The sequence below is a fragment of the Bombina bombina genome, chromosome 3 (assembly GCF_027579735.1).
Source record: "Bombina bombina isolate aBomBom1 chromosome 3, aBomBom1.pri, whole genome shotgun sequence".
Taxonomy (NCBI): Eukaryota; Metazoa; Chordata; class Amphibia; order Anura; family Bombinatoridae; genus Bombina; species Bombina bombina.
In genome coordinates, this window is record NC_069501.1 from 752348106 (window position 1) to 752374257 (window position 26152).

At 39.8% G+C, this 26152-nt stretch overlaps 1 protein-coding gene across 1 annotated transcript in view; it reads left to right on the forward strand.

The window, feature by feature from the left end:
- Window positions 1-26152, forward strand: part of DMD (dystrophin) — a 4487195-nt gene that overhangs the window by 1767209 nt on the left and 2693834 nt on the right. The window contains exon 22 of the mRNA XM_053707599.1: window positions 7430-7575. Coding sequence (XP_053563574.1) covers window positions 7430-7575 — 146 coding nt within the window. The remainder of the gene's footprint in view (window positions 1-7429; window positions 7576-26152) is intronic.

The following is a 26152-nucleotide window of genomic DNA, read 5'->3' on the forward strand; positions in this document are numbered from 1 at the left end:
AGGTCTTTTGCAATATTTTATCTCTCTATCTATCTATCTATCTATCTATCTATCTATTTTCTATCTATTTTATATTACTACTTTTTTTTCACAAAAAACTTTTTTGCTAAAAATGTGTCAAATGATTTTAAATTTGTGTCGAGATCGAGTTATATAATAACCAATTGTGTGATAAAAAGTTAAATAGAAATTTCATGTAGTTTTGCAATAAGATATAATAAATAATCTAAGATGAATTCTACTGTATGTACTACCAATGATCTTTTAATAATGTACATTTTTGGAAATGAAAGGGTTTCTGATGTGGTAACAATTACGCAAGTACAAAACCTCAAAATGTTACAGTGATATAAACAATTTTCATTCTACTGCTATTATATGACATTTTTATCTTCCAGCTGTTATTGTGGGCAGCAATATATAGATACACACTTATGTAGCAGGACCAATGCAGAATGAAAAAATATAGATTCATGTAAAAATGTGCAGTTTAAGGACCAATTCATTTTCATGTCATATTCTGAGAAATATAGGCTTATATAGCAGCTTATTGATGTTTGTATATTGTAAACCATAATATACTTATCTTTATTGATCACACAAACCACTCTGTTTTAAATATTAACATGGCATTCTTGAATCTGATAAATGTAACCCAGGAGAGTATGTTGTAAATTAAAGAATAAAGTGAAAAAAAGGCTTTAGAGAAACTGCAGTAGAAAGGTTATTCCAGGTATGCTGCAGTAAAGAGGGCTGTCATTTAATATATACTGTCCCTTTTAGTGAAAAAAGGCAAAATATAAAATTGCATGTTTGACAGCAGGAGAATTAGTGTTTGTACATGTCTGCATAAAATGGCTGAATGAAAGTTTGTTAATAATATATTTTTATATGTCTTTGCAAAATGTTAAACATTGAATATCATTTAAGGATACTTTATATTTAAAACATTCTTAAAATAATATTTCTGTTTTCTTTTCATTCTGGAACTTAAAATGAGGCACTTTCATTTCTGTTTGTTCTTTTGTTCAAAGATCGATGTTCGCTTACTGATAAAAAAACAAGTTTTATTTAAGCCTGTGCAGTGTTGTTGTCCACCAATAGAGCAGTTATAATTGTCCTTATGAGCTATTAAACTTCTATCTACAGACCAGTAATGCATTTCCTGTAAGTTTAAAAGTAAAAATATTTTTTTTATCATAATGCTTAAATATTGCACTTTAATTTGCATAAAATAAATATTTCTTTCCTATGGCATAGAGAGTCCACAAAGCATTCTAATTACTAGTGGGATATTCACTACTGGCCAGCAGGAGGTGGCAAAGAGCACCCCAGCAAAGCTGTTAAGTATCACTTCACTTACCCATAACACCCAGTCATTCTCTTTGTCATCATGGGAGGATGGCGAAGATGGTGTCTGAAGATTTTAATCCTTTTAATGGGTACTTTTCCCTGCAAGCAATGATTGAAATAATGATGTCCATATCAATCTCTTTAGTAAGAGTAATGGTGGCTATTAGCAGTTAGAAGATGGTGAGGTAATATTTGCTTGAATCTCTAACATTATTGCTACCCCTATTATAGAAAGCCAGAGTTGGTTACTCTGTTCTTTCTTTTTAATAGGTCCATGTTAGAGATGGTGAAGCTGCCATGCCTCAGAAAACCGCTCCTGTCTGACAGAGCAGGATCCACAGGTAAGTGCTTTCCCTTCTAGGTTTGAAAGTACCGGCACTATAGGGGGGTTAAATACTTGTGGAAAGTATTTAAATCTGTTTTAGGGGCACTGCTTTTATGTAAAAAGAGGCATAATTTTTTATTGGGGGCTCAGAGATGGAGAGTGTATGAAGTGTTTGACAGGTGTTTGTTTTACTTCTTACTTGTTGCAATCACTTTTCAGCTCAGCTTATTGACCCAATCACTTTTGCTGTGCTACTGTTAGTTTTTCGTGCCATTTTTGTTTGGCGCAATATAAAAAAAAAAAGAGTTTTTTTGCGGTCACGCTCCTTGGTACTTCTGGTTTTCGGCTTCTCTGTTCAGATCGGAGTTTGCAGCGGTGAGTGTGGAGGCTGCATTTTCTTCTTTCTACAGTGGCAAGTGGATTTGGGCTGTTCCGGTAACAAGGAGGTGTTTTTTGCTACCGGGTGTGTCCGGTTTTCTGTGCTAGTGGGATAACATCTTCTGGAGGGGTAAGACCTCAGCAGAGCTGAGGGTTTTAAGTGCTTATTTATGTTTTGTTGCTTCATATAAATAAACTTAATTTGGCATTTAATTTTTTTTGTTAATTGTGAACTGCTGATTCATTTCAAAAATGCTTATTGTGTTTGGAGGCTAAGATAATTCCTCCTGTACAGTTTTGCTCTTCATGTTTAAGTAAAACTTTAAAGTTTAAAGATACAATGTCTCTCCCTGAGCCTCCTGTCTCTCAGGATAGTGTTATCCTAGCTACGCCTCAGCTTTCCCCTCAAGCTTCCCAAGCTTCACATGCAGTGCCCTGCGGTTCCTCTCAACCTCCTGGGGGTGTTTTGTTACCTAGGGATTTTGCTGCACAGATTACTTCTGCTGTTTCTGCAGCTTTATCAGCTTTTCCAAAGGTTTCTGGTACGAAAGAGGACATTTAAACATATTGATTTTAATAAGGCTGACTCAGCTAAAGTTGCGTTAGTCAGTTTGTCTCAATTATCTGATGAGGATGATTCTTCAGTGGCTTCTGAGGGGGAATTGTCAGATTCTGATACTGTAGTGACAAATTCTGCAGATTCAGAGGAGATTAATTTCAGATTTAATTTAGAACACCTTTGAGTTCTTTTGAAGGAGATTCTTGCTACTTTGGAAGAATCTGAATCTGTTGCAGAGAATCGAAAGAGGTCTAGTAAGCTTAATAGGTTATGTGATGTACCCTCATCTGTGGAAGTATTTCAAGTTCCAGACCGTATGGCAGATATTATAACTCAGGAATGGGATAAACCAGGGATTCCTTTTTCCCTGTCCCCTGTTTTTAAAAAGATGTTTCCTGGTGCTGACTCAATTCATGAATCGTGGCACACAGTGCCCAATGTAGAGGGAGCTATCTCTACTCTGGCTAAGAGAACTACTATTCCTATTGAAGATAGTTGTTTTTCAAGGATCCCATGGATTAGAAGCTTGAATTTTTTTGAGAAGATGTACATTCATCAGGGATTACAGTTGCAACCTGTTGCTAGTATTGCTACAGTTGTGGGGGCAGCATCTTATTGGTGCGATGATTTATCTAATCTTATCCTAGAAGAGACTTCTATAGAGGAGATCCAAGACAGGATCAAGGCTTTCAAGCTAGCCAATACTTTTATTTGTGAGTTCTTAGGTTGGGTGCTAAGATTTCTGGTTTTACTGTTTTATCTCGCAGAGCTCTCTGTTTAAAATCTTGGTCTGCAGAGGTTAGATTCAAATCCAAGCTTTTAACTCTGCCTTATAAGGGTAAAACCTTGTTTGGACCAGGTCTGGCAGAAATTATTTCTGACATTTTAGGTGGAAATGGTTCTTTCCTTCCTCAGGATAAAAAGAATAGACCTAAGTGTCATAAGAATTCTAATTTGTGTTCCTTTTGTAACTTTTCCTCTTCTAAGTCAAATCAATCCAAGTCTTCTTAGAGGTCCGGCCAGCCTTGGAATAGGGGGAAGCAAGCTAAGAAACCTTCTGTTAATTCTAAATCAACATGAAGGGGCCGTTCCGATCCTGTAGTGGATCAAGCCGGGGGCAGGCTTTCTTTATTTTCAGCAGGTTTGTATACGCAATGTTTACAAAGGTTCTGGGGGCTTTTCTGGCAGTAGTGAGGTCCCAGGGTTTTGCTGTGGCACCTTATATAGACAACATTCTAGTCCAAGCACCATCTTTTTATCTAGCAAGATCTCATACCGAGATGTTGCTGTATATTCTACGTTCCCATGGGTGGAAAGTGAATCTGGGAAAGAGTTCCCTTGTTCCAGATACAAGGATTTGTTTCTTGGGAACAATCATAAATTTCCGTGTCCATTAAGATTTTTCTGACAGACATCAGAAAATCCAAGCTTCATGTTTCTTGCCTGTCTCTCCAGTCTGCTATTCATCCATCTGTGGCTCAATGCATGGAGATGATTGGACTGATGGTTGAGTCCATGGACATTATTCCTTTGCTCGGTTCCATCTGAGACCTCTGCAGCTCTGCATGCTCAGTCTCGCAGAAAGTAAATTTGGATTCCCCAACAAGAGTCTCACTCTCATGGTGGGTTTCACAGGACCATCAATCTCAGGGCACATGCTTCCTGAGGCCTTCCTGGGTGATATGACCACGGACACCAGCCTGTTATGCTGGGGAGACACAGGGTGGAGTTGTCTCTTCCAATAAACATCTCGGAGTTGAGAGCAATTTACTATGCTTTAATAGCTTGCCGTCAACTAGCTTTGGTCTGATTTATCAGATTTCAGTCGGCGGTGGCCTACATTAATCACCAGAGAGGAACTCGATTGCCATCTCATGATTGCCATTTCTCGTCCATCCACTTACCAGGTGTGGAAACTGGGAGACGGATTTTCTAACCAGGCAGACTTTTCATCCCGGAGAGTGGGTTCTCCACCAAGAAGTTTTCACAATGATAACTCTGAGGTGGAGGTTCCCAGATGTGGATCTGATGGCGTCTCATCAAAATGCCAAACTTCCAAAGTAGCATACCTGTTTCCTCTGTTTGCGTTCCTTCCACAAGTAATTGCTTGCATCAAACAGGAGACAGCTTCTATGATTCTAATAGCTCCTGAATGGCATTGATTTAAGGATCTGGTGACAATGTCATCTTTTCTGCCATGGACGTTACCTTTCAGGAAGGTACTGCTTTGAGATTGAACGTCTAAGTTTGGCTAGATGTGGCTTCTCTGAGAAAGTCATAGATACTATGCTTCAGGCTCATAAACCAGTTACTTGCATAATTTATTTAGGTTATGGTGTAAATACCTTCATTAGTGTGATTCAAAAGGTTTTTCTTGGAACAAAGTAAGGGTTCCTCGAATTTTGGCTTTTCTTCAGGAGGGCCTGGAGATGGGTTTGTCAGTCAGTACTTTGAAGGGTCAGATTTCTGCTCTGTCTATTCAGTTCTGCCAGATGTTCAGTCTTTTGTTTAGGCCTTGGTCAGAATCAGGCCTGTGTTTAAATCTATTGCTCCTCTTTGGAGTTTTAACCTTGTTCCTAGAGTTTTGCAGCAGGCTCTGTTTGTGCCAATGCATTATGTTAGTATTAAGTTTCTATCTCTGAAAGTTTTGCTTCTTCTTGCTATTTTTTCTGTTAGCAGAGTTTCCAAACGTTAGGCTCTGCAGTGTTATTCCCCTTACCTTATTTTTCATGTTGATAAGGTGGTCCTTTGTACTAAGCTAGGGTTTCTCCCTAAGGTAGTGTTGGATCGCAATATTAATCAGGAAATTGTTTCTTCACAGAAGTAACGTCTTTTGCATAACTTGGATGTTGTCTGTGCTCTTAAATTTACCTTCAAGCAACTAAATATTTTCGGCAGACTTTTGCCCTGTTTGTTGTTTTCTCTGGTAAGCATAGGGGTCAGAAGGCTACTTCTACCCCTCTTTCTCTCTGGTTGAGAAGTGTTATCCGGTTAGCTTATGAGACAGCTGGACAGCAGCCTCCTGAGTGAATTATGGCTCATTCCATTAGAGCTGTTTCATCTTCATAGGCTTTCAAAAATGAAGCTTCTGTGGAGCAAATCTGTAAGGTGGCCACTTGGTCCTCTTTACATACTTTTTTTTTAAAATTCTACAAATTTGATACTTTTGCCTCAGCTGGGGCTTCTTTTGGGAGAAAGGTTCTTCGAGTGGTGGTGCCTTCAGTTTAGATCTGCCTGTTTTGTTTTACCTCTCTATACATTCTGTGTCCTCTAGATTGAGTATTGGTTCCCACTAGTAATTAGAATGTTTCATAGACTCTCTATGCCATAGGAAAGAAAACAAAATTTATGCTTACCTGATAAATTTCTTCCTTTCCGGGCATAAAGAATCCATGACCCACCCTTGTTTAAATTCAGACTAAAGTTTTTTTTTGTACAAACCTCAGGCACCTCTATATCCTTGTGTTATTTCTTTTTCCATTCCCTTCGGCCGAATGACTGTGGGTTATGGCTTATGGAAGTGGTACTTAACAGCTTTGCTGGGGTACTCTTTGTCGCTCCTTCTGGCCAGGAGTGAATATCCCACTAGTAATTAGAATGTTTTGTGGACTCTCTATCCCTGGAAAAAAGAAATTTATCAGGTAAGCATACATTTTGTTTTTATTGTTGTTTAGTTTAGTAAATTTCTGTAATTTCCTACAGTTATTTATTGCTAGTAACAAAAGTTTCAGTATTAAATATTTAATGAATATTAAGTATATATAAATAATGAGTATTGACAATTAATGCTCAAAGAACTATACTATGAAATTGGCACATCATTCATAGACAAAATCACAACACCTAGGTATGCAATGGTTGTTACTTCCTCCTGCTGGGTAAGCTGATATTACCAAATCTACAGTGGTTGAGCAAACTTTATTATATGGGACAGAGTTTCCATCATATTTACCCATGTATTAAATGGCATAGACCAATTAATGCTTAATTTTTGCTCTTTTATATGATAGCAAATTAAAATTATGTATACATTTCAGTAAAAAAGAAATTACTATTTTTTTGTTTATGCTTAAAGTAAAATTCTATTTTTTGCTATATATAAGCCCTTATTTTACAAAATAACTCCTTATCTTTATATATATATATATATATATATATATATATATATATATATATATATATATATATAATTACTTGCTCTAGAAAAGCAATTAAAGAAAATATACTGTATCTTTAGCTGTTTGGCCAGACTGAACAAATACATTGTGCGAGCGGACATGATATGATGTAGCGTATCATGTCCGCTGCACATCGGTAAATGCCAACTGCATTTGACATGATTTCTGTCAATGTCTGCCCGCCGCCTCAGAGCAGGCGGACAGGTTATGGAGTAGCGGTCTTTAGACCACTGCTTCATAACTTGTGTTTCCGGTGAGCCTGAAGACTCGCTAGAAACACAGGGCATCAAGGTCTGTACGGAGCTTGATATATATGCCCCTACATGTTTTTCACTATGCTACTTTCTAAGGAAACCAGTTATAATCTATCTTCTAATACACTGTTAATAAAGATGATATAAACTTGTATAAATCTTTCCCACTGGTCTGTTTAAAAGTATGTTTTTAAAACTTTTATTTTTACTAGTGTATTCATCTTTTTATAATAAATATGTGTCAAGTCATAACAAAGTAATTTATTCTTTTAATCAGCACAAAAAAGCATTTTTGTATTGAGTACAAAGTGATAGTGTTTGCTGTATTTCAGTCCCATCACTATACAATGCAAATATTACAACAGTTTTCATTTTTGTTCAGTTCTAGACAGTTTACCTCCAACACAGTACAAGGAGAAAATGAGCACTATCCTTCTGTGGATCCAGCAGTCTGAAACCAAACTTGCTATACCTCAGGTCACTGTCACTGATTGTGATATCATGGAACACAGACTCAGGGAGCTAAAGGTATGTATAACCCTCTCAGGATATCATTCAGAATAGGCAAATGCTTTTGTACATTTGTTCTAAATATTAGAATTAAATTTAATTATGGCTGCATTTCATCAACCTAAATGAAATTTGAATATCTGACCGATATTCAATATTTGTTTCTTTAAACAATATCCCATTATATACCATTGAATTTTCAAATTGATATCTGATTGTTAATTCTCATGGTATTCAATTTAAGTGAAGTGTATGAAAATCATTATTCAAATGTGTTATTTGAATGTAGCATTAAATATTCTATTCACTGTTCAAATGTTATCATTCTTTTTATAAAAACATTAAAATATCAGAACAAATATCAAGTGAAACATTTGCTTCACCATTTGAATTTAAAAATGTTAAAAAGAGAGAGAGATGCACTCAGCTGAGACAGAACAAAAGCTAGAAAAACTTCCGTGCCTGTTCATTTTTGGGTGCCACTCCGGGTGCATACTCTTTTAGCACACTATGCCCCTTAACAGAGAAAAAATATCCTGTAGCATATCAGTCTGACCCTGCCCAATGACAGTCCAGCGCCGAAATACCAGGCAATTCTTTTCTGAACAAGAGAAAACAACAACCCCAGACGATCGTTTCGGCCTTTTGTGGGCCTCGTCAGTGAGGTGCAGTCGCATCCCTCTAAGGGCATGTGTGCAAGGAGTCCACGTCTGGTTTCCCCTTTTACTCTTAGGGAGACCCAAGAGCAATTTGCATAAATATAAAAAGAGAGAGAGATGCACTCAGCTGAGACAGAAAAAAAGCTAGAAAAACTTCCGTGCCTGTTCATTTTTGGGTGCCACTCAGGGTGCATACTCTTTTAGCACACTATGCCCCTTAACAGAGAAAAAATATCCTGTAGCATATCAGTCTGACCCTGCCCAATGACAGCCCAGCGCCGAAATACCAGGCAATTCTTCTCTGAACAAGAGAAAACAACAACCCCAGACGATCGTTTCGGCCTTTTGTGGGCCTCGTCAGTGAGGTGCAGTCGCATCCCTCTAAGGGCATGTGTGCAAGGAGCCCACATAAGGCCGAAACGATCGTCTGGGGTTGTTGTTTTCTCTTGTTCAGAGAAGAATTGCCTGGTATTTCGGCGCTGGACTGTCTTTGGGCAGGGTCAGACTGATATGCTACAGGATATTTTTTCTCTGTGAAGGGGCATAGTGTGCTAAAAGAGTATGCACCCTGAGTGACACACTATAATAAAATGAACAGGCACGGAATTTTTTCCAGCTTTTGTTCTGTCTCAGCTGAGTGCATCTCTCTCTCTCTTTTTAATTTAAAAATGTTGTCATGCTCCAATTTAATTTGTATTAAATACAAATTCTGAAAAATGACAAACAAAATATGTGACCCAAAGCTTTTGGGTGAATTTATAACTTAGGTGTATGTGTTTATTAGTTTAGCAAATTAGCAGCCTTGTATACTGGCATACTGTAGAACATGTAAACAAGTCAATACATTTATTTAAAATAGTGTTGGTAACATTAATCTGTTCTATAAGAGTGTTGAGTGTTGTTACATTCTTTATTTTAAAAGGCTTACATGCTGCTAAGTAACATAACATAAAGAAAACACATAATTGCTACTTTCCACTATTTTATATGTTTTTTATTTTTTTTTATTTTTTTCTTAAACCAGATGTTACACTGAACAGAACGATTGGTAGAAAATGGCAACGTAAATAGTTTAATAACAACAATTCTGCATTTGATTATATATACACATGATCTAAATGCTAGATGCTAAAAAAAAAATGCAAATGATGTAATTTTATTGCATGGCATATCTTTTTGTTCAATCCAAATTACTTATATATACATATATAATAGTATAAAGTTATGTTTTTGTTAATAATATTTCATAGCATTCATTATTGGTATATACTGTATGTACATATATATCTCAATAGGAAACGTTTAGTAGGCTTGTTTCATCACTATCCATTTTTGTCTTCATCAAAGATAAGAAAACACTAATCTGACCATTTTGTTTTGTAAGTTTTAATATATTTTCTCCCTGCTTTGAGCTTAAAGTTCATTTATAGTAAGCACATTCTAATTTTAACAATACATTAAATATATGAAAATGGTTGTGCATCTTCCTATTTAATAGTTTTAAAACTATCTGTTTATTGAAGCCACTTTTTTATCCTTACATTTTAACTATAACCCTTTATTTGTTTATGGGGTAAATAACGACCAAAATGTATAACAGATAAGTGTAAAATACTGACTGAAATTTGTGTAGGTTCTAGAAATGTTGCATCAATAAAAATAGAAAGACTGGCCTTTGGGTCTGGTGTTTGTTTAATGTTATCTATAAGTATAGATTCCAAGTAGCATGTTTTTGTGTTGTTTGTTTCTATTCTTCAAGCAACTGATTTAAGAATGCCTTCCAGCAATAAAGTCCGGCATTAGTAATATTTAATGGGCCTGATGATCGAAATTTCCTAGAGAAAAGAAATCTAAATATTTCATGGGGAACCATGTGTAACAAGGTTGTATTTTATGCCTTTAATAATATATAACAATTGATCTACTTCCTTTGTGACATTTAGTGGTATCATTAATCTTTTTACAGCTGTAATCACATACAATGGAAACTAGCTTATAGTAATAGAAAAAAATGCAACAAACAGACATTTGTTTTGTTTCATTTTTTTTCCTACTTGTAAAAAAAAAACTGCATAATAAAGAACCATAAAACAAATAGGTAACAATAAATCACTAAACCCATAGCTATAGTATTGCTTTTCTTAGAAATAACAGATGAGTTGAATAGACAATGTTTTGCTCCTTTCTCTATGGTAAAAGCACAAAATATACTATTTTATTAGAAGTATATAATATAAAACATTATTAAAGGGGGGCGGAGCTAGCCTGAGACCAGAGCAGACGTGAATCCATTGAGCTCCTGCATTACTATAGTAAACTTTAGATTTAAAACCCTTTTTTTTCTTATTTTTTTTTTCCATTTATCCTAAGTCTTGATAAGCTGATAAGACTAGCTTGCCGATAGCTGTTTGTGGGATATTTACTGACTGTAACGAGGGGCGCTTGCTAGTAACCCCTATTGGAGGCTCCTGGAGGAGTAACTTACCGCCCTGGAAAGCTGTCTCACCACAAGGACTAACACATCTCATCAGAGGTGCTCCGATCGCTGAGGACAGCACCCGGATCCCAAGCATAATTGGTGGTGTACGGACATAGTACCCACATTACCTGTACATCTGTGGGGACTTAGAAATTAAAAGGCGCGAAGACCGCCATTCCGTAGTGACGTCATCAGGCGGCGGCGGGGAAGACAGTGGCAGCTCAACCTGTGGAGTGGTAGCGGTGCTGCAGTTTGTGACACTTGCGGAGGCTCTTCTGCTGGGACACTGCTGGGCAGGTTGGTGGTCACTGTGGGGGAGTAGAGGAGACCAAGAGGGGTGATTGACTCTAACACACTGTGTTCCGGAGGGTCGGGGCTCCGCTCCGGAACGCTCACTCACGTGACTCCTAAACTCTGAGCCCATAATAACCTCCTTATACATCAGCAATACTCACCGGTCTGCTCTGCTTAAGTTTACCGCAGCCATAACACAGGTCACAGCTGCAGAGACCTACGCAGATCCTTACTTGCAGGCATTGGGGGGTGGGCTCACGAGACTCGGCTCTGCTGCCACCTTAGCTTTTGCAGCGACTGAATTACAGCCTCAGTGTTGAGCCCCACTAGAACCCCGGCTGCATTCATTACCAGTGGTCGCCCTGAACCCAAACTTAACTCCTGCTGCCCCAGATACTATACCTAATCACTATATCTGGAGTCATCTATTCACTAACACTGAGGGATCTACAAAGAATAGCAGGGCAGGCCTTTTCTCTCTCAGGCACCCCCATCTCAACTTTTGATATAAACCTGAGTGGCAGCAGCACACTGACAGCTTTGAAAGCCACCCATCTCTTACTTTAAGTCAGGAATACTTCTGTGTGCTTTGTGTAACTACCTGCAATTTACAGTATGTTTACCCATTAAAATAACTGCAGATACTGAGGCTCTATCTATCATACCTGCACCACTCCCAGTGGCCACCCCCTCCACCCAGAAATAGAAGTTTTCTGTCTATACCCACAACAGCTCGTGGGCTCAGGGACTCACTGCTACATCCCACATCACTCTGAACTTGCTGACTTGCCACAATCTAAAAGCCAAGATCCTTATCTACATCCCAGATTGACACAGCTCTATAGTGTCTCTCCTCCTCCTTTCCCGCTCTGCTCCCCAGAGCGGGTCATAACCTACATCCCTTTCCCGGCTGTGCCCAGTGGAGGCATTTTTTCCCCTGAGGAGAGACACGCTCTGCCAAGGCTCGCTGCTCACAGGAACCACCTGACCTCTGCACTGCTGCCTGCTTGTCCTGCAGCCAACCGCTGAAGCAGCTTTGTAAAAAGTACTTCTCCTAACTACCTGGCATACGCAACATAGCCATGATGTGCTAAACCCTGTGGCGCCCCTTCCTACCGGTGTAAGCCAGCTGAACCTACCAGGTTTCCCTCCCGAGACCCTTTCCCTGCAAACACCTATTGACATACCACCCACTATCTGCTACAGTCTCTGGTATACAATGTCACAGCAAGCCAAGAAGAAGTCAAAAGGACTGCACCCTTCAAAGCATACAGTCCGGGACCATTTTCAGCCTATCAGGGACCCACTGCCGGACATCTCGGATGATGATAGATCTGTCTCACCTCCTCTATCAGAGGGGAGGACTAGTGTGAGGAGCTCACCACCCTCCCACAGGCATGCTGAAACAATCACCATGGATTCCATGAAACTACTACTGGATCAGCAGACTCAGTCATTCACGAAAAGATTTGACAAACTGGAGAGGTCCTTCGATGACCTCAGAAAGGACATTGTCACAGTTAATGAATGAACGGACATAATAGAACGCAAACAGGAAGACCTGTTAGTGGACCATACAAACTGGGTCAGCTATACACAAAATTTGGCGGATCAGGTGTCCTCTTTGGAGGCGAAATTAGCAGACCTGGAAGACCGTTCCAGACGGAACAACATTAGAATCCGGGGAATCCCAGAGTCTGTGGGTCCTCAGGAACTAGAAAAATTTGCCCAAGCACTATTTAGATCTATCATAGGTCCATCAGGGGAACAAGATGCAAGAATCGACAGAATCCACAGGGCTGCTAGGCCGCAAAACCTCCCTATGGATAAACCCAGAGATACCATAGCTAGGTTGCACTATTTCTCCTTCAAAGACAGACTCTTGAAAGTCACCTTGAGACAACCCCAACTCCCGGACCAATTTAAGGACATCTCACTATATCCTGATCTGTCCTCATTCACGCTTCAACAAAGAAGAAGTTTCAACGAAACCACTAGAGCTCTGAGGGCCCACCAAATTCGATACAGATGGGGATTTCCTACTAAATTAATCATCACCAAAGATGGTGCCCAGCACACTGCTCTTACTCCACGTCAGGCGCAAGACCTGCTGAGAGTCTGGAACTTACCATCTGTAAATGGAAATGAAGATCCTCCCCGACCACAGAGAGCAGGGCCCCTGCTGAGAGTGGGGGCCCAAGCCTGGAACCCGGACAGACAAGAGGCACCTCGACAAGATCCTGGTCGATGATCCTTAACTTCCTACACCATCTGCAGTGGCCTCATGATTACCTACCTGCCCCTCTGGGGGTGTTGTGTAGATTCCCCATTATTGCCCAATCTCCAAAAGGCTTGAGTCATCTCCTGGCACCATAGTGGTGCTGAAGAACTGGTAATGTACAACTGACTGACACTCTTGTATATTACGCCTTGCTCCATGTTTCCTTCTTTCCTTTCCCCATCACAAGTTGCTAGAGTTCTGCTTAATTTGTTCCCACACCTCCAGTAGACTGAGTTATGGAACGCCTTTAATGGAACATTTCTCCAAGAGGACTGTTATTGCTACCGAGACCTGGAGGTGGCCAGGGAACTGGTAACGTACATGTGAAAGATCATTTAGTTCAAGTTAAAATGTTTGCTGTTAATATAAGTTAAAATTGCAATGTTTGTTTTATACGATGTCTCACCTATGATGCCAAATTAATGTTTTACATAGTGGTACCTCTGATGACTATGTTGTTTCCTCCTGACTCTCCTCATCTCTATCATCTTTCCCTTTACCCTCCCTTCTCCCCATACTCTGCTCTTCCCACTACCCTCCCGACTCTATTACCTTCCCTACTATCCTATTCCCTCTTTCCCCTAATAGTCCTCCCTTTCCACCTGGAATGTTGATACCCCCTACAAACCGCATACACCCACTTCCTTCCCCTCTACTCTTTCCATCTCCCTAATCCTGCTGCCTCACTCCTTCTTTCCTTTCTCCCCATTCCCCTCCTCCCTTCGCCTGAGCCCTTCTCCGCTCAACTCTCACATTTTTGCCAATATTGTTTGTCCAACCCACTATCGCTTCCTCTAGACTTGAGAGAGGACTGCCCTAGTGGGGGGTGCTGGGGAAGAGATATGTTATATGGACATTTTTAAATGCCGAGAACAGTTTGTATTTAAAGTCTATATGAGTTTAACTTACACTGTTAGTCTTGTATAATGCTCCACCGGCGATTTCAGATTGATGTTTTACATAAAGGTGCTTTTGATGGTTATGTTTTCCCCTTCCATCTCTCTCCATCTCTATCATCTTTCCCCATCTCTCCCCTTCTCCCTGTACCCTGCTCCTCTCACTACCCTTCCCAGCTCCAATATCCTCCTTACTATCATATTGCCTCCTCTCCCCCATCTCTCCCCCCTCCCCTGGATTGTTGATGGCCCCGCCATCCGCCTATCCCTTCCCTTTCCCTCTGCTCGCTCCTCCTTTTCTCTCTCCCCTTCCCTCCTCCCTTCCCCTCAGCCTTTCTTCGCTCAATTCTCCCATTCTTGCCAGTGTTATTGCTCAACCCATTATCGCTTCCTCTGGACTTGAGAGAGGACTGCCCTTGTGGGGGGTGCCGAGGAAGAGATTTGTTTTATGGGCAATGTTAAAAGCGGAGAACAGATTGTATTTAAAGTCTCTATGAGTTTAACTTGCACTGTTAACCTTGTATAATGCTCCACCGATGATTTCAGGTTAATGTTTTACAGATTGGTGCTTTTGATGATTGTGTTTTCTCCTTCTATCTCTCCTCATCTCTATCATCCTCCCCTCCGCTCTCCCCTTCTCCCTGTACCCGCTCTTCACACTACCTTCCCCAGTTCCAATATCTTTCCCACAACCATATCACCTCCTCCCCCCATTTCTCCCTTCTCCCCTGGATTGCTGATAGTCCCCTGTCATCCGCCTATCCCTCCCCTCTCATTCTGCTCTCTCCTATCTCCCTATCCCTACTCCCTTTCCCCTCCCACTGCTCTGCCCCTTTGGCTCTCTCTTTTAACCTTTCTCTGCCCAACCTCCCTGTTTCTTTACCAGTGTTGTTTGCTCAGTCCATCGTCATTCCTCATGGAGTTAAGGGAGGATTTTCCTGGTGGGAGGTGCTGGGGAGGAGATCTGCCATATGGGTATTGTCAAGTGTTGGGAACATATTGTTTTTCAGGTGTATTCTGATTTATTACATCATCTGTTACCCTCTAGGTATTGCTTCTTTGCACCCTACCTCTTCTCACCCACCTTTTTACTCCCTGATCTCCCCCCAACCTCATCATCAAAATCCGCTCCATCCCGCTTCTCCTTTCTAGGTACTATTACTCTGTGCCCACCTCGGGCCTATTCATTACCTTTTACCTCTCGGTGATATTACAAATCATGTGTTACAATGGCAGCTGTCTATATACATGCTTGTACCTACCCATTCTTTAAGACCTACATGAGCTACCTGACCCCTGACACAGGCCTTCAGCACCCTTTAGACTCTCCACCCCTTCCACCTACTTGTGGTCCGAAATATAACAAAGGTACATTGCTCTCTCCTAATCTGCCTAGACTCTCTGCCACCTTCCCTCCCCCCTCCCTCCCCCTTGCATTTTCCCATTCTCCCTTTTCCACTACGCCCTTAAGATTACCTGGCCACAGGTTCCTATGTAGGATGATTAGTGACATGTAACACACACCGGTGGCGCAGGGGAGCCTCCAAGTTCTCTCCTCCTTCACTACCTCTTTCCCCCCCCCCACGGGGGTTGTATTCTCGGTGCGGTTAGGGATTATTTATTTTATCCTCCGCACTCCCTATTTGGCAGAGTGTAGTAGTCTCTGCCCAACCCGGAGAACCTGGTGGAATCTAGTGTATGCCCTCCCTTAGCTCCCATAGTTTTTGCCTCACACCCCTTCTCTTCCCCTTTTTTTTTTTTTTTTTTCTCTCCCTTCACAATGAAAGTGGGCACGCTGAACGTTAGAGGCCTGAATTCCCCCACAAAGAGAAGTTTACTCCTCAAATTTTTGAAAACCCAACGTCTCGACGTTGTGTACATACAGGAGACCCACTGGACGGAGTCTCGGGCCGCCATGTTCCACCCCAGAGATTTCCCGGTTCGCTTGTCCTCAACGTTCCACAAAAAAGCCAGGGGAGTTACTGTCCTAATTGGTAGACATGTCTCCTACGAGCCCATCTACCTTGAAACGGACCCTTCTGGCCGTTATATAATATGTGTCTGCCGATTGGATAACAATCTGGTCACGCTAGTCGCTCTGTATTCCCCCAACGTCAACCAGACTCGCTTCCTTGGCAACCTGCTAGGTAAAGTAGGCCGACTTAAACAGGGCCATGTTATTATAGGTGGTGACTGTAATCTAGTGTGGGACCCGCGCAGGGATAGAAAGTCACAAAGAAAGGGACCTCCACACCAAGGAGAGGAACATTACTCCCACCTCTTCAGGAATGTTGTCTCACAACACTCATATCACGATGTCTGGAGGGCCCTACACCCTGATGTCGACGACTACACTTGTTATTCGTCCCCCTCTCTGTCTTTTTCTCGGCTTGATTACTTTTTTTGTCACTCATGGACACTGCAGACGGTTGCGGCGGCTAGGATCGTACCTTGTGTTTGGTCAGATCATGATGCAGTAGTTGTAGATATCACTTTCTCTCCCTCTGGGGAGGGTGGACACTCTTGGCGTCTACCAGAACACCTCCTCGCGGACCCACAAATCCCACTTTGGATACGGGAAATAGAGGGGTTTCTGAACATAAATGACACGGGAACTACATCTGCGCTGACCCTGTGGGCGACGCCTACCTCCGCGGGCTCTTCATGCAGAAGTCCTCAGAGATTAGACGACACAAAGGAGCCAGCTTAGCCCAACTTTATCATGACTACTCTATCTCTAGGACTCAGCTCAGAAGAACTAGAACAGACTCCCTGGTCAGGAGGGTTCAGACTCTCAAAAAGCATATCGAAACTTGTGAACTAGAGAGAGTTCAGAGGGGACTTTATCTCCTGAAGCAGAGATACTACCACAAAGGAGATAGGGCGGACCGACTCCTGGCCCACAAACTCCAACAGAAAACCTTACTGAACAAGATAGCTTATATCAAAAGAGATAGCAGAAAATGTTATTCTCCTAGTGATATAGGAGATGTCTTCGCAGACTACTACAGTGGTTTATACCAGATATCTGCTGACCCCTGTTCCCACTATGGGCCGGCACACGCTATCCCCAAGTTTCTACACAAACTTCAACTGCCGCAGGTTCCAGATGATATGAGGGATCTTCTCACTGCCCCTATCACAGTGGAGGAGATTGAGAAGACGATTAAGAGTCTTAAGGCACATAAATCTCCAGGGCCGGACGGCTTCGATGCCACGTTTTACAAAAAAGTTGTTACCCCACTATGTCCTCTTCTTGCTCGTGTGTTTGGTGAGGCCATGGATGCTGGTAGCTTCCCCCAGGAATTCTTAGATTCATCAATCATAACTATACCCAAACCTGGGAAGAGCCCTGAGCTCTGTGAGAGCTACCGCCCAATATCTCTCATTAATGGAGATGTAAAACTATACGCAACAATTTTAGCCTCAAGGCTAAATAAAATCCTTCCGGGTCTGATCCACCAGGATCAGGTGGGATTTACCCCGGGACGCCAAGGCTCAGACAATACCAGGCGTCTGTTGAATATCTTTTCTGAGACAGCCGCACTTAAGATCCCACTGGTCACCCTGTCGTTGGATGCTGAGAAAGCATTCGACAGGGTCCGGTGGGAATACATGATCGAGGTCCTGCGCTCTTTTGGATTCCCTTCTGCATTTATCACGGCGGTAATGGCCCTATACTCAGGCCCATCCACTAGAGTCAGAGGACTGGGGTTTGTATCTAGAGCTTTTGAGATCAAGAATGGCACGAGACAGGGGTGTCCCCTGTCGCCACTTCTTTTTGCTCTCATGATGGAACCGCTGGCAACGAAACTCCGGGCATCCCCCTCTATTCAACCCCTGGTGTTGCATGATATCCCGCAAGTCCTAGCGCTATTCGCGGATGACTTGACAATCTTTTTAGCAGACCCAGAGGAGTCGCTTCCTGAATTGTTCAGGATCTTGACCAAGTTTGCTAACCTAACATATTACAAGCTCAATTATACCAAGACTGAAGCCTACGCTATTGGTCTAGACGAGACCACTCTGGAGACCCTGAGAAGAACATATCCATTTAAATGGTCAACCGAAGGACTGAAGCACCTGGGGGTAATGCTCTCTCATGACCCTAAACGAATAGTGACCGCAAACTACGGGTCACTGCTCAAGGAGTTCCAACAGACTGTCTCTAGTTGGAAGGTGCCGGAGGTCTCTTGGATGGGTAGAGTTGCGGCTGTAAAGATGCTCTTACTCCCAAAGTTGATCTATTTCTTTCGGTGCCTCCCGGTTCCTGTTCCGGCATATCTTCTCAACCACTTTCAATCCATCTTTACGAAATACGTGTGGAAAGGACGCCACGTACGGCTACCCCTGACCCAACTACAAAAGCCAAAACGATGCAGAGGCTTGTCGATGCCAAACATTACATTATACTACAAGGCTGCTATGCTCTCGCATATTACCGCCTGGGGGGTGAAGGATTGCTCTGCAAGGTGGTACCAAATAGAGCAGGGCTCACTGCCCGCTGGTGTGGACTTGGCCACTCTTATATGGATCCCAGATCACGCAGAGGTGCTGAGCGGAATACATTGCCGCACAATCAAGACCTGCCTGAAGCTTTGGAGAGAGCTACGACCTCTTGATTCGGTGGCCCCACACCCCTCCCCTATACACTCTATCAGAGCTTTACTGCAGTGCCTTCCTGAATCGCACCCCAGGAAGTGGGAAGCCTTAGGGATCAGACTACTCTCAGACCTATATAGGGGAGACGTCCTGGCTATTCCACCCCAAGCTTATCCGACGGACAACTTCCCTAGAGAGTTGCAATTCGAATACCTCCGCCTAGTTTCGCTCCTTTTATCCTGGGGATTTCAGAAAGCTAACATGAGAGTGCTCACCAACTGGGAGAGGAGGTGGTTGGTTGGTAGACCTCTACGAGGCTCCCTATCGTTCCATTACAGAATTCTCCTTAACTCCCCTCACTTCTTAAAAACCCGGTCCACAGAGGACTGGGAGAGAGACTTGGGGGTAGTGACATCAGATGATAAATGGCAGCGTGCCCTCCAGGATGTCAGTGCAGCGGTGCGCTGTTCCAACCTCTTCGAATTATATCTTAAAATCCTACTTCGGTGGCATTGGGTCCCAACCAGGTTGCACAGAATATATCCCTCCAGGTCAGCGGACTGTTGGAGAGGATGCGCCCAGCGAGGTACCCACCTCCATATCTGGTGGGAATGCCCCAAACTGAACCAATTTTGGACTCAGGTAGCGAGGCTACTCCGGAGACTGGGTCTGGTCGATGACCTCACAGGGGATACGGCGCTCTTTCATCTTGGATTGCAGGGCCTCCCAAAGTCATCCCGCCTACTAGGTGTTGTCATTCTTTTGACGGCAAAACTCGTTATAGCTAGGCAGTGGATGAAACAAACCCCGGTTACGCTTACCCCAGTCCTTGAGTCCTTAGATTACATTCAAAACATGGAAGAATACGCGTTAAGGGTCGAAGGTCGTTATGACTTCTATTGCTCTATATGGTTGACATGGGAGGAGTTTAGGAGACCTGACGATGCCGACGTTTTGGTGGGCGAACAGATAGTTGGGCAGCCCTAGAGACTGGGCTGTGACCCTGGCGGCCCGATCACTCCTCCAGCCTTCAGTGGCCCTTCTCTCTCCCTTTTTTTTTTTTTTTTTTTCCCCATTACCTCTCTCCTTCTCCTACCTTTCCCTTCCCCCACCTCCTGACCATGGTTCTCTGGGAAATACCCCTTCCCTATAACCATAAGTTATCCTCCAGTTGTTCCCCGCTTCAGAATCTAACAAGTATCACAATGTTTGTCTTAAGATGATGACAATTACTTAAAACTTAGTTTCTTCTCTCTATGTTCTATATTGTGAATCCTTAATCCTGAGAGTTCTGTCTCCCGATAAGTACCAGTTTACAGGTCCCATAAGTGGACCTAAGTTACACTGTTGACGCTTGCATGTTATGTTAACTTATTATAAGAAAAGAGGCATTATTAAGGTCAATACCACGCTCCCATTATTGCTCAGTGTACCTATGTTCAAAAGAAGGAATTACTGTCATGTAATACTGTTTGAGATATTGTCCTTTATACTGTGATTGTACTCTGACTTGTTTCATTGCCTCAATAAAAATAAAATTAAAAAAAAAAAAAAAAAAAACATTATTAAAGGGATATGAAACCCACATTTTTTCTTTCATGATACAGAAAGAGATTGTGATTTTAAACAACTCTCCAATTTATTTACATTATCTAATTTGTTTTCTTCTATTGGTGTCCTTTGCTGAAAAGTATACCTAGGTAGGCTCAGAAGCTGCTGATTGGTAGCTGGACATATTTAACAAACAGAAGAGAAAAAACCATCCCATTAGCAATCAAAAGGTTGTCAAAATAGCTTACATATATAGGTCTCGACCCCAATATGAGGGTTTATAAGTTAAAACCTAACTTTTATTAGAGATACAATTAAAAAGATATGTAAAACAAAGTTAAAATACATTTTAAAATTTACAAACACTTTCAAGTCCAATCGTGATGCTTTCATATACTATCAAAAACTATTAAACTTAATAAGAATCATAGATCCAGACAAGTACAACTTGGGTAATTATTCCCATTGAACTGGGTCAAATGAAACAAAAGATCCCTACATACAGACTATCTGTGACTATCTCCCAAGGTAGCATAAGGAATTGGCGATCTGCTGATCGTACGTGTGACTCTAGTGCCATTATTAAGAAATGCTGGGTATTCCCCTACTAGTCTGTGAAACACCTAACACCATATACTACCCAAATCCAGGTGAGCTGTCAAAGGTGGCAGGAACCAGACAGTGCTAGGGATGCCTAGTTCAATGTGGACAATTACCCATGTTTTACTTGTCTGGCTATAGTGATTCTTATTGAGTTTAATAGTTTCTGATAGTATATGCAGGCATCAGGATCGCCAGTGTTTGTATAATTTTTAATGTATTTTAACTTTGGTTTACATATCTTTTTAATTGTATCTCTAATGAAAGTTAGGATTTAACTTATAAACCCTCATATTGGGGTTGAGACCTATATATAAAAGCTATTTTGATAACCTTTTGAGTGCTAAGGGGATGCTCTTTTCTCTTCTGTTTGTTATAACTAAGTCTTTTTTCAGATCCAGCACCGCCTTTCTGGGCTTAGCCTATTCAGGGTAACATAGTATTGTTCCACTTTGATACCCTTTTTGTTTTCAAAGGCTGCACATATATGTCTCATGTTATTGACTAATTGTGTTAACTAGTTCACAGTAATCCATTGCTGTTTCTTCAACAAAGGATACCAAAAGAATGAAGCAGTCTAGATAATAGAAGTAAATTGGAAAATTGTTTAAAATTGTATAAGAAACAAATTGTTTCATGTCCTTTTAAGCATTAAAGGGAAATGCTACTCAACTTTTTTTTAGCAAGTATATGAAAGAAAAGTAGTTAAATACGTTAAAAAAAAATTTGAATTAAAATTAGACAAAAAAGGGACATAAAGTGTAATAGCAAAATGCTCTAATTTGTCAGAGCATTTTCTTATTGCACTATTGCTAGCATATTGCTATGTTTATAACTCCTGCAAAGTGGTTAAACACACAGATAAACCCAGCTTCACAGCAACAATGGGCTACTGGGAGCTAGCTAAAGACATTTGTTGAGCCAACGATAAGAGGCATATGTGTGTAGCCACATTTTGCACCAGATTACAAGTGGCGTGCTATTTAGCATTTCACTCGTACATTAACACCACCAGAAGTAAACTTTAATGCACAAAGGTTAGTGAGCACATTACAAATTAAAAGTAAAATGTATTCACGCGAACAAAACCTGACACGCATTTACTGTTAGCCTTCGGATATCATGACCTCGCTAACTTCTTCTCCATTCAGACTTCAATGGAGAGCTCAGATTATAAAAACCTAACACATATCACTCGCGCATAACTCAACCGCGTTTAACCAAGAGTGTGCTACCCGACATGAAATACAAATATTTCACATTCCATTGTTCTTCAGATAGAAGAAAATTTTCTATTTATTTTTAAATAGATACTGTAGATAGATCGATCCCCTATGTGAGGAACATTGTAAAATATTTACAATAAAAAATATTAAAACATATTATTTAATATTAATATTGATTAAACATGTTTTTAATTGTTTTAAGGTATTTGAGTAGAAATTGCTCCAATGTGTGAGTGTGCAGTGTGTGTATATATATATATATATATATATATATTATAGCTCTTTGCAGTCAAACACCTTGTCATATACCCTTATAACTTTTTAATTGTTTTAAGGTAGAAATTGCTCCAATGTGTGAGTGCGCAGTGTGTATATATATATATATATATATATATATATATATATATATATATATATATTATAGCTCTTTGCAGTCAAACACCTTGTCATATACCCTTATAACTTTTTATTATTATTATTATTTATATGTATAATTTTATTGATAGTGTATATGAGTGTACATGTATTTTTTTAATGTATTTATGTTGTGTTTATTGCTAACCCGACAAGTGCAAATTTAGTTTGCGTTCATGTGGTCGTGTTTACTTTCAACTTGACCGCAAGTTAGCTCGGGCACAATATTTCTATATCGAGCGCGAGCTAACGTTTGCACACCACTTGTAATATTGCCCTCAGTTTTGACTGCTACGTCCCTTTAACTAAAAGCTGTTTTAATAAGAAAGTAAAAGGAATTGTATGATTGTGTACAACTGTGTCCCAGCAGTCTAAAATCCATTAGTTGATATAAACAACTCACACAAAAGATTCAGCAGAGAAAGTTGAGCACACAAAAATCTTTTTTTTTTTTCTTCTTTTTTTAATGAAGCATTTTATTTTAGATGGTACATAGAAAAAAAAGGTTGAGTATCATGTACCTTTAAAAATAAAAAATATTGTTATGTTTCATTCCCCTTGCAAACTTTTTATACTTTCTATAACTTAAAAATGTTACTGTTTGAAGATTTCTCTGCTTGAGTTACAGTATTTTAACTCTCAGACATTTTATTTTTCTAAACCGTGATATTCATACATATTTATCTAATTGCAGTCTTCAATGATAGCACTGTATATGACTGCTATGAATAAGCTTTTAACCTACAGTACATACATTTGTCAACTGCAACTAATAATCAAATTTGCAGATTAATTTAATTTTCGGCATCTTAACAGCTCCTGCAGCAGAACTATCAGCAATTCATTATGATTATAGGATTGTTGCAATGACCCAGTGTTCAAGACATACAGTGTGTGCCAGTTACAATATCATGAAAAAAAGCATTCAAAATTATAAGTATTACCAGATATTTTTTCCCTGTAAAACAGAATATTTTATTTCCTTGATATTGTCTAAAATCACACAAATTGACCTTTAATATTGTTTTAAAATAGAATTCAAAGATATCCAAGGTGGTTTAATTTCCTGGCATGAATAGTTCTTAGAAAATTGCTTTGTGAGTTTCAGAAAAATGCATGTCGATGTTCTGAGTCATCCTGCATCTTAAAATACATATATTACTGTATGTGTTTTATCACATTATTTATTCTGATGTAATCTCACACATGGTAATCCTGGAAGGTCATATAAATAGTATAAAGTTTAACCCCTTAATGACTAGCGATGTACCCTGTACGTTCCAGGTCTTTCTATGTGGGGGTCATTTTCAAAAGCGCTGTCTTTCCACCAGTGGCGAGATGGCGCTATTTTAGCAACCCTTCCGGATGGAGGGAGGGACTAATAGCTCGGTCTTGCCACTCGCGGCAAGACACACGCTATTATAGCCACCTTAATGATAATCGTTAAGGATTTAAAATATCTTTATTTTAAAGCGTAAAGAAATAAAGCATGCATTTGATAATAGTATTGCCCCCAGAGGCCCTCATACAATTGCTATTACAATGTTCACGTGAATGACTATAAAGCTTGAAGTGTTATTGCTACATTGTTTACGTATCTGCTGCAATGATTTTGGGTGCACAGGAAGATAAAATAGTTGTTGCCCACTCTGCCCATGCCCCTGGTGCGACTTTGATACATATGCACTGGGCAATATAGCTAGAACCCAAGGAAATATTGCACTTTTCCTCTTCTGTACTGAAAGATCGCTATGTGAATGCTGAGATTTTGAACAGGAGAAGCATTACTCAGCAGCTACAATATTATAAATGATTTATTTTGAAAGGTAATATTTTATTTCTGACACTCTCGTATTAAACTGTTTGCAACATTATACTCCATGGTGTCCATTTATCAAGCTTTTGAAGCAGCTTGTAGCCCTTGTGGTGCAGTATTGCCTATGTCTACCCTTTCCTTCACCTTAGAGGTAGTGGAGTTAAATCATCCAGGACTAACTCTTTCAGGATGATCCACAAGCTCTGCGTGTTTCTACGGTAAATATTTAACATTCCATTGTTCTTTGTATATATATATATAAATATATATATATATATATATATATATATATATATATATATATATACACACCTATTTATTCATATAGCTATATAGGTATAGATATATATATAGGTATAGATATATATTTTTTACAAAACAGTAATCAGATATATATAGAAATATATATTTAAAAATAAAACATTTTCTTCCATGTGAAGAACATTGGAATGTAAAACATTTATAACTACCTTTGGGTTTAGACCTGTAGGTCTAATGGGATGTCGGGTTAGTGCACAAAGGATAAGTGTTTTTTTTTTCTCTGTGAAGGGGCATAGTGTGCTAAAAGAACGTGCACCCTGAGTTGCAATATAAATGAACAGGCATGGAAGTTATTCTAGCTTTTGTTCTAAGGAGTGCTGTTCTCTTTCTCTTTTTTCATATATATATATTTACACACACACCTATTTATTCATATAGCTATATAGGTATAGATATATATAGGTATAGATATATATTTTTTACAAAACAGTAATCAGATATATATAGAAATATATATTTAAAAATAAAGCATTTTCTTCCATGTGAAGGACATTTGAATGTAAAACATTTATAACTACCTTTGGGTTTAGACCTGTAGGTCTAATGGGGTTTCGGGTTAGCGCACAAAGGATAAGTGTTTTTAAAAAAAAAAAAAAAAAAAAGCGTGTTCCATTGAAGTGTATGGGGAGAAGTTAAAGCAGTCACAATATCCGAAGTCCTGAATTTAGGGCGCATTGGCCTTTGCTCTTTGAACTTGTAATACACACGTTAACCTACCCGTATTAAAAGTGTGCTACTTGTAATCTGGCTTTCTGTTGGAACAAAATAAAGACCATAGTGACTGTGATAAGATTATTTTAATTATTTTTTTATGGAGCAAATTTAATAATTATTATTATTATTTTGCTTACCCAGCAACTATAACCTTTATTATTTGCAAAATCAAACTATAGCAGGATCTTAATTTATTCATAAAAATGTAGGAAAAATGTGGATATGCCAAAACAAGGTATATCCAAAAGCCCAGGGATAAAGCACACTCACTATCCAAAAAAGTGTTCAGAAGCATACACTGTGGGGTAATATGCAAAAATTTGTAAAAATTGTATGTGATCATAAATCTATATAAAAATACCAAAATTAATAGAAGCAAAAATATTGCCAAACACATAAAGACAAACAGACAAACAAATGTATACAAAACATGGGCCATATTTTTGCTTGTATTAATGTTGGTATTTTTTTTATTTTTTTAAACAATAATTTTTATTGTTTTTTGAATAAAACAATACAATATCATAAACTTTGAAGGTAAATAAATTGATTTACAGAGATCTGCACTAAAGAGAAGAGAAAAAGAAAAAAAGGAAAAGAAAAAACAAAACACTATGTCGTATATTTACTCTGTGGCCACAAACAATTGGCCGATGTAGTGCAAGTATAACATCTGTATAGTCTTTTCCCAAATGGGATGGGCAACAAGTTGCAAAAGTTTCTAGAGTGGAGTAAAAAACTG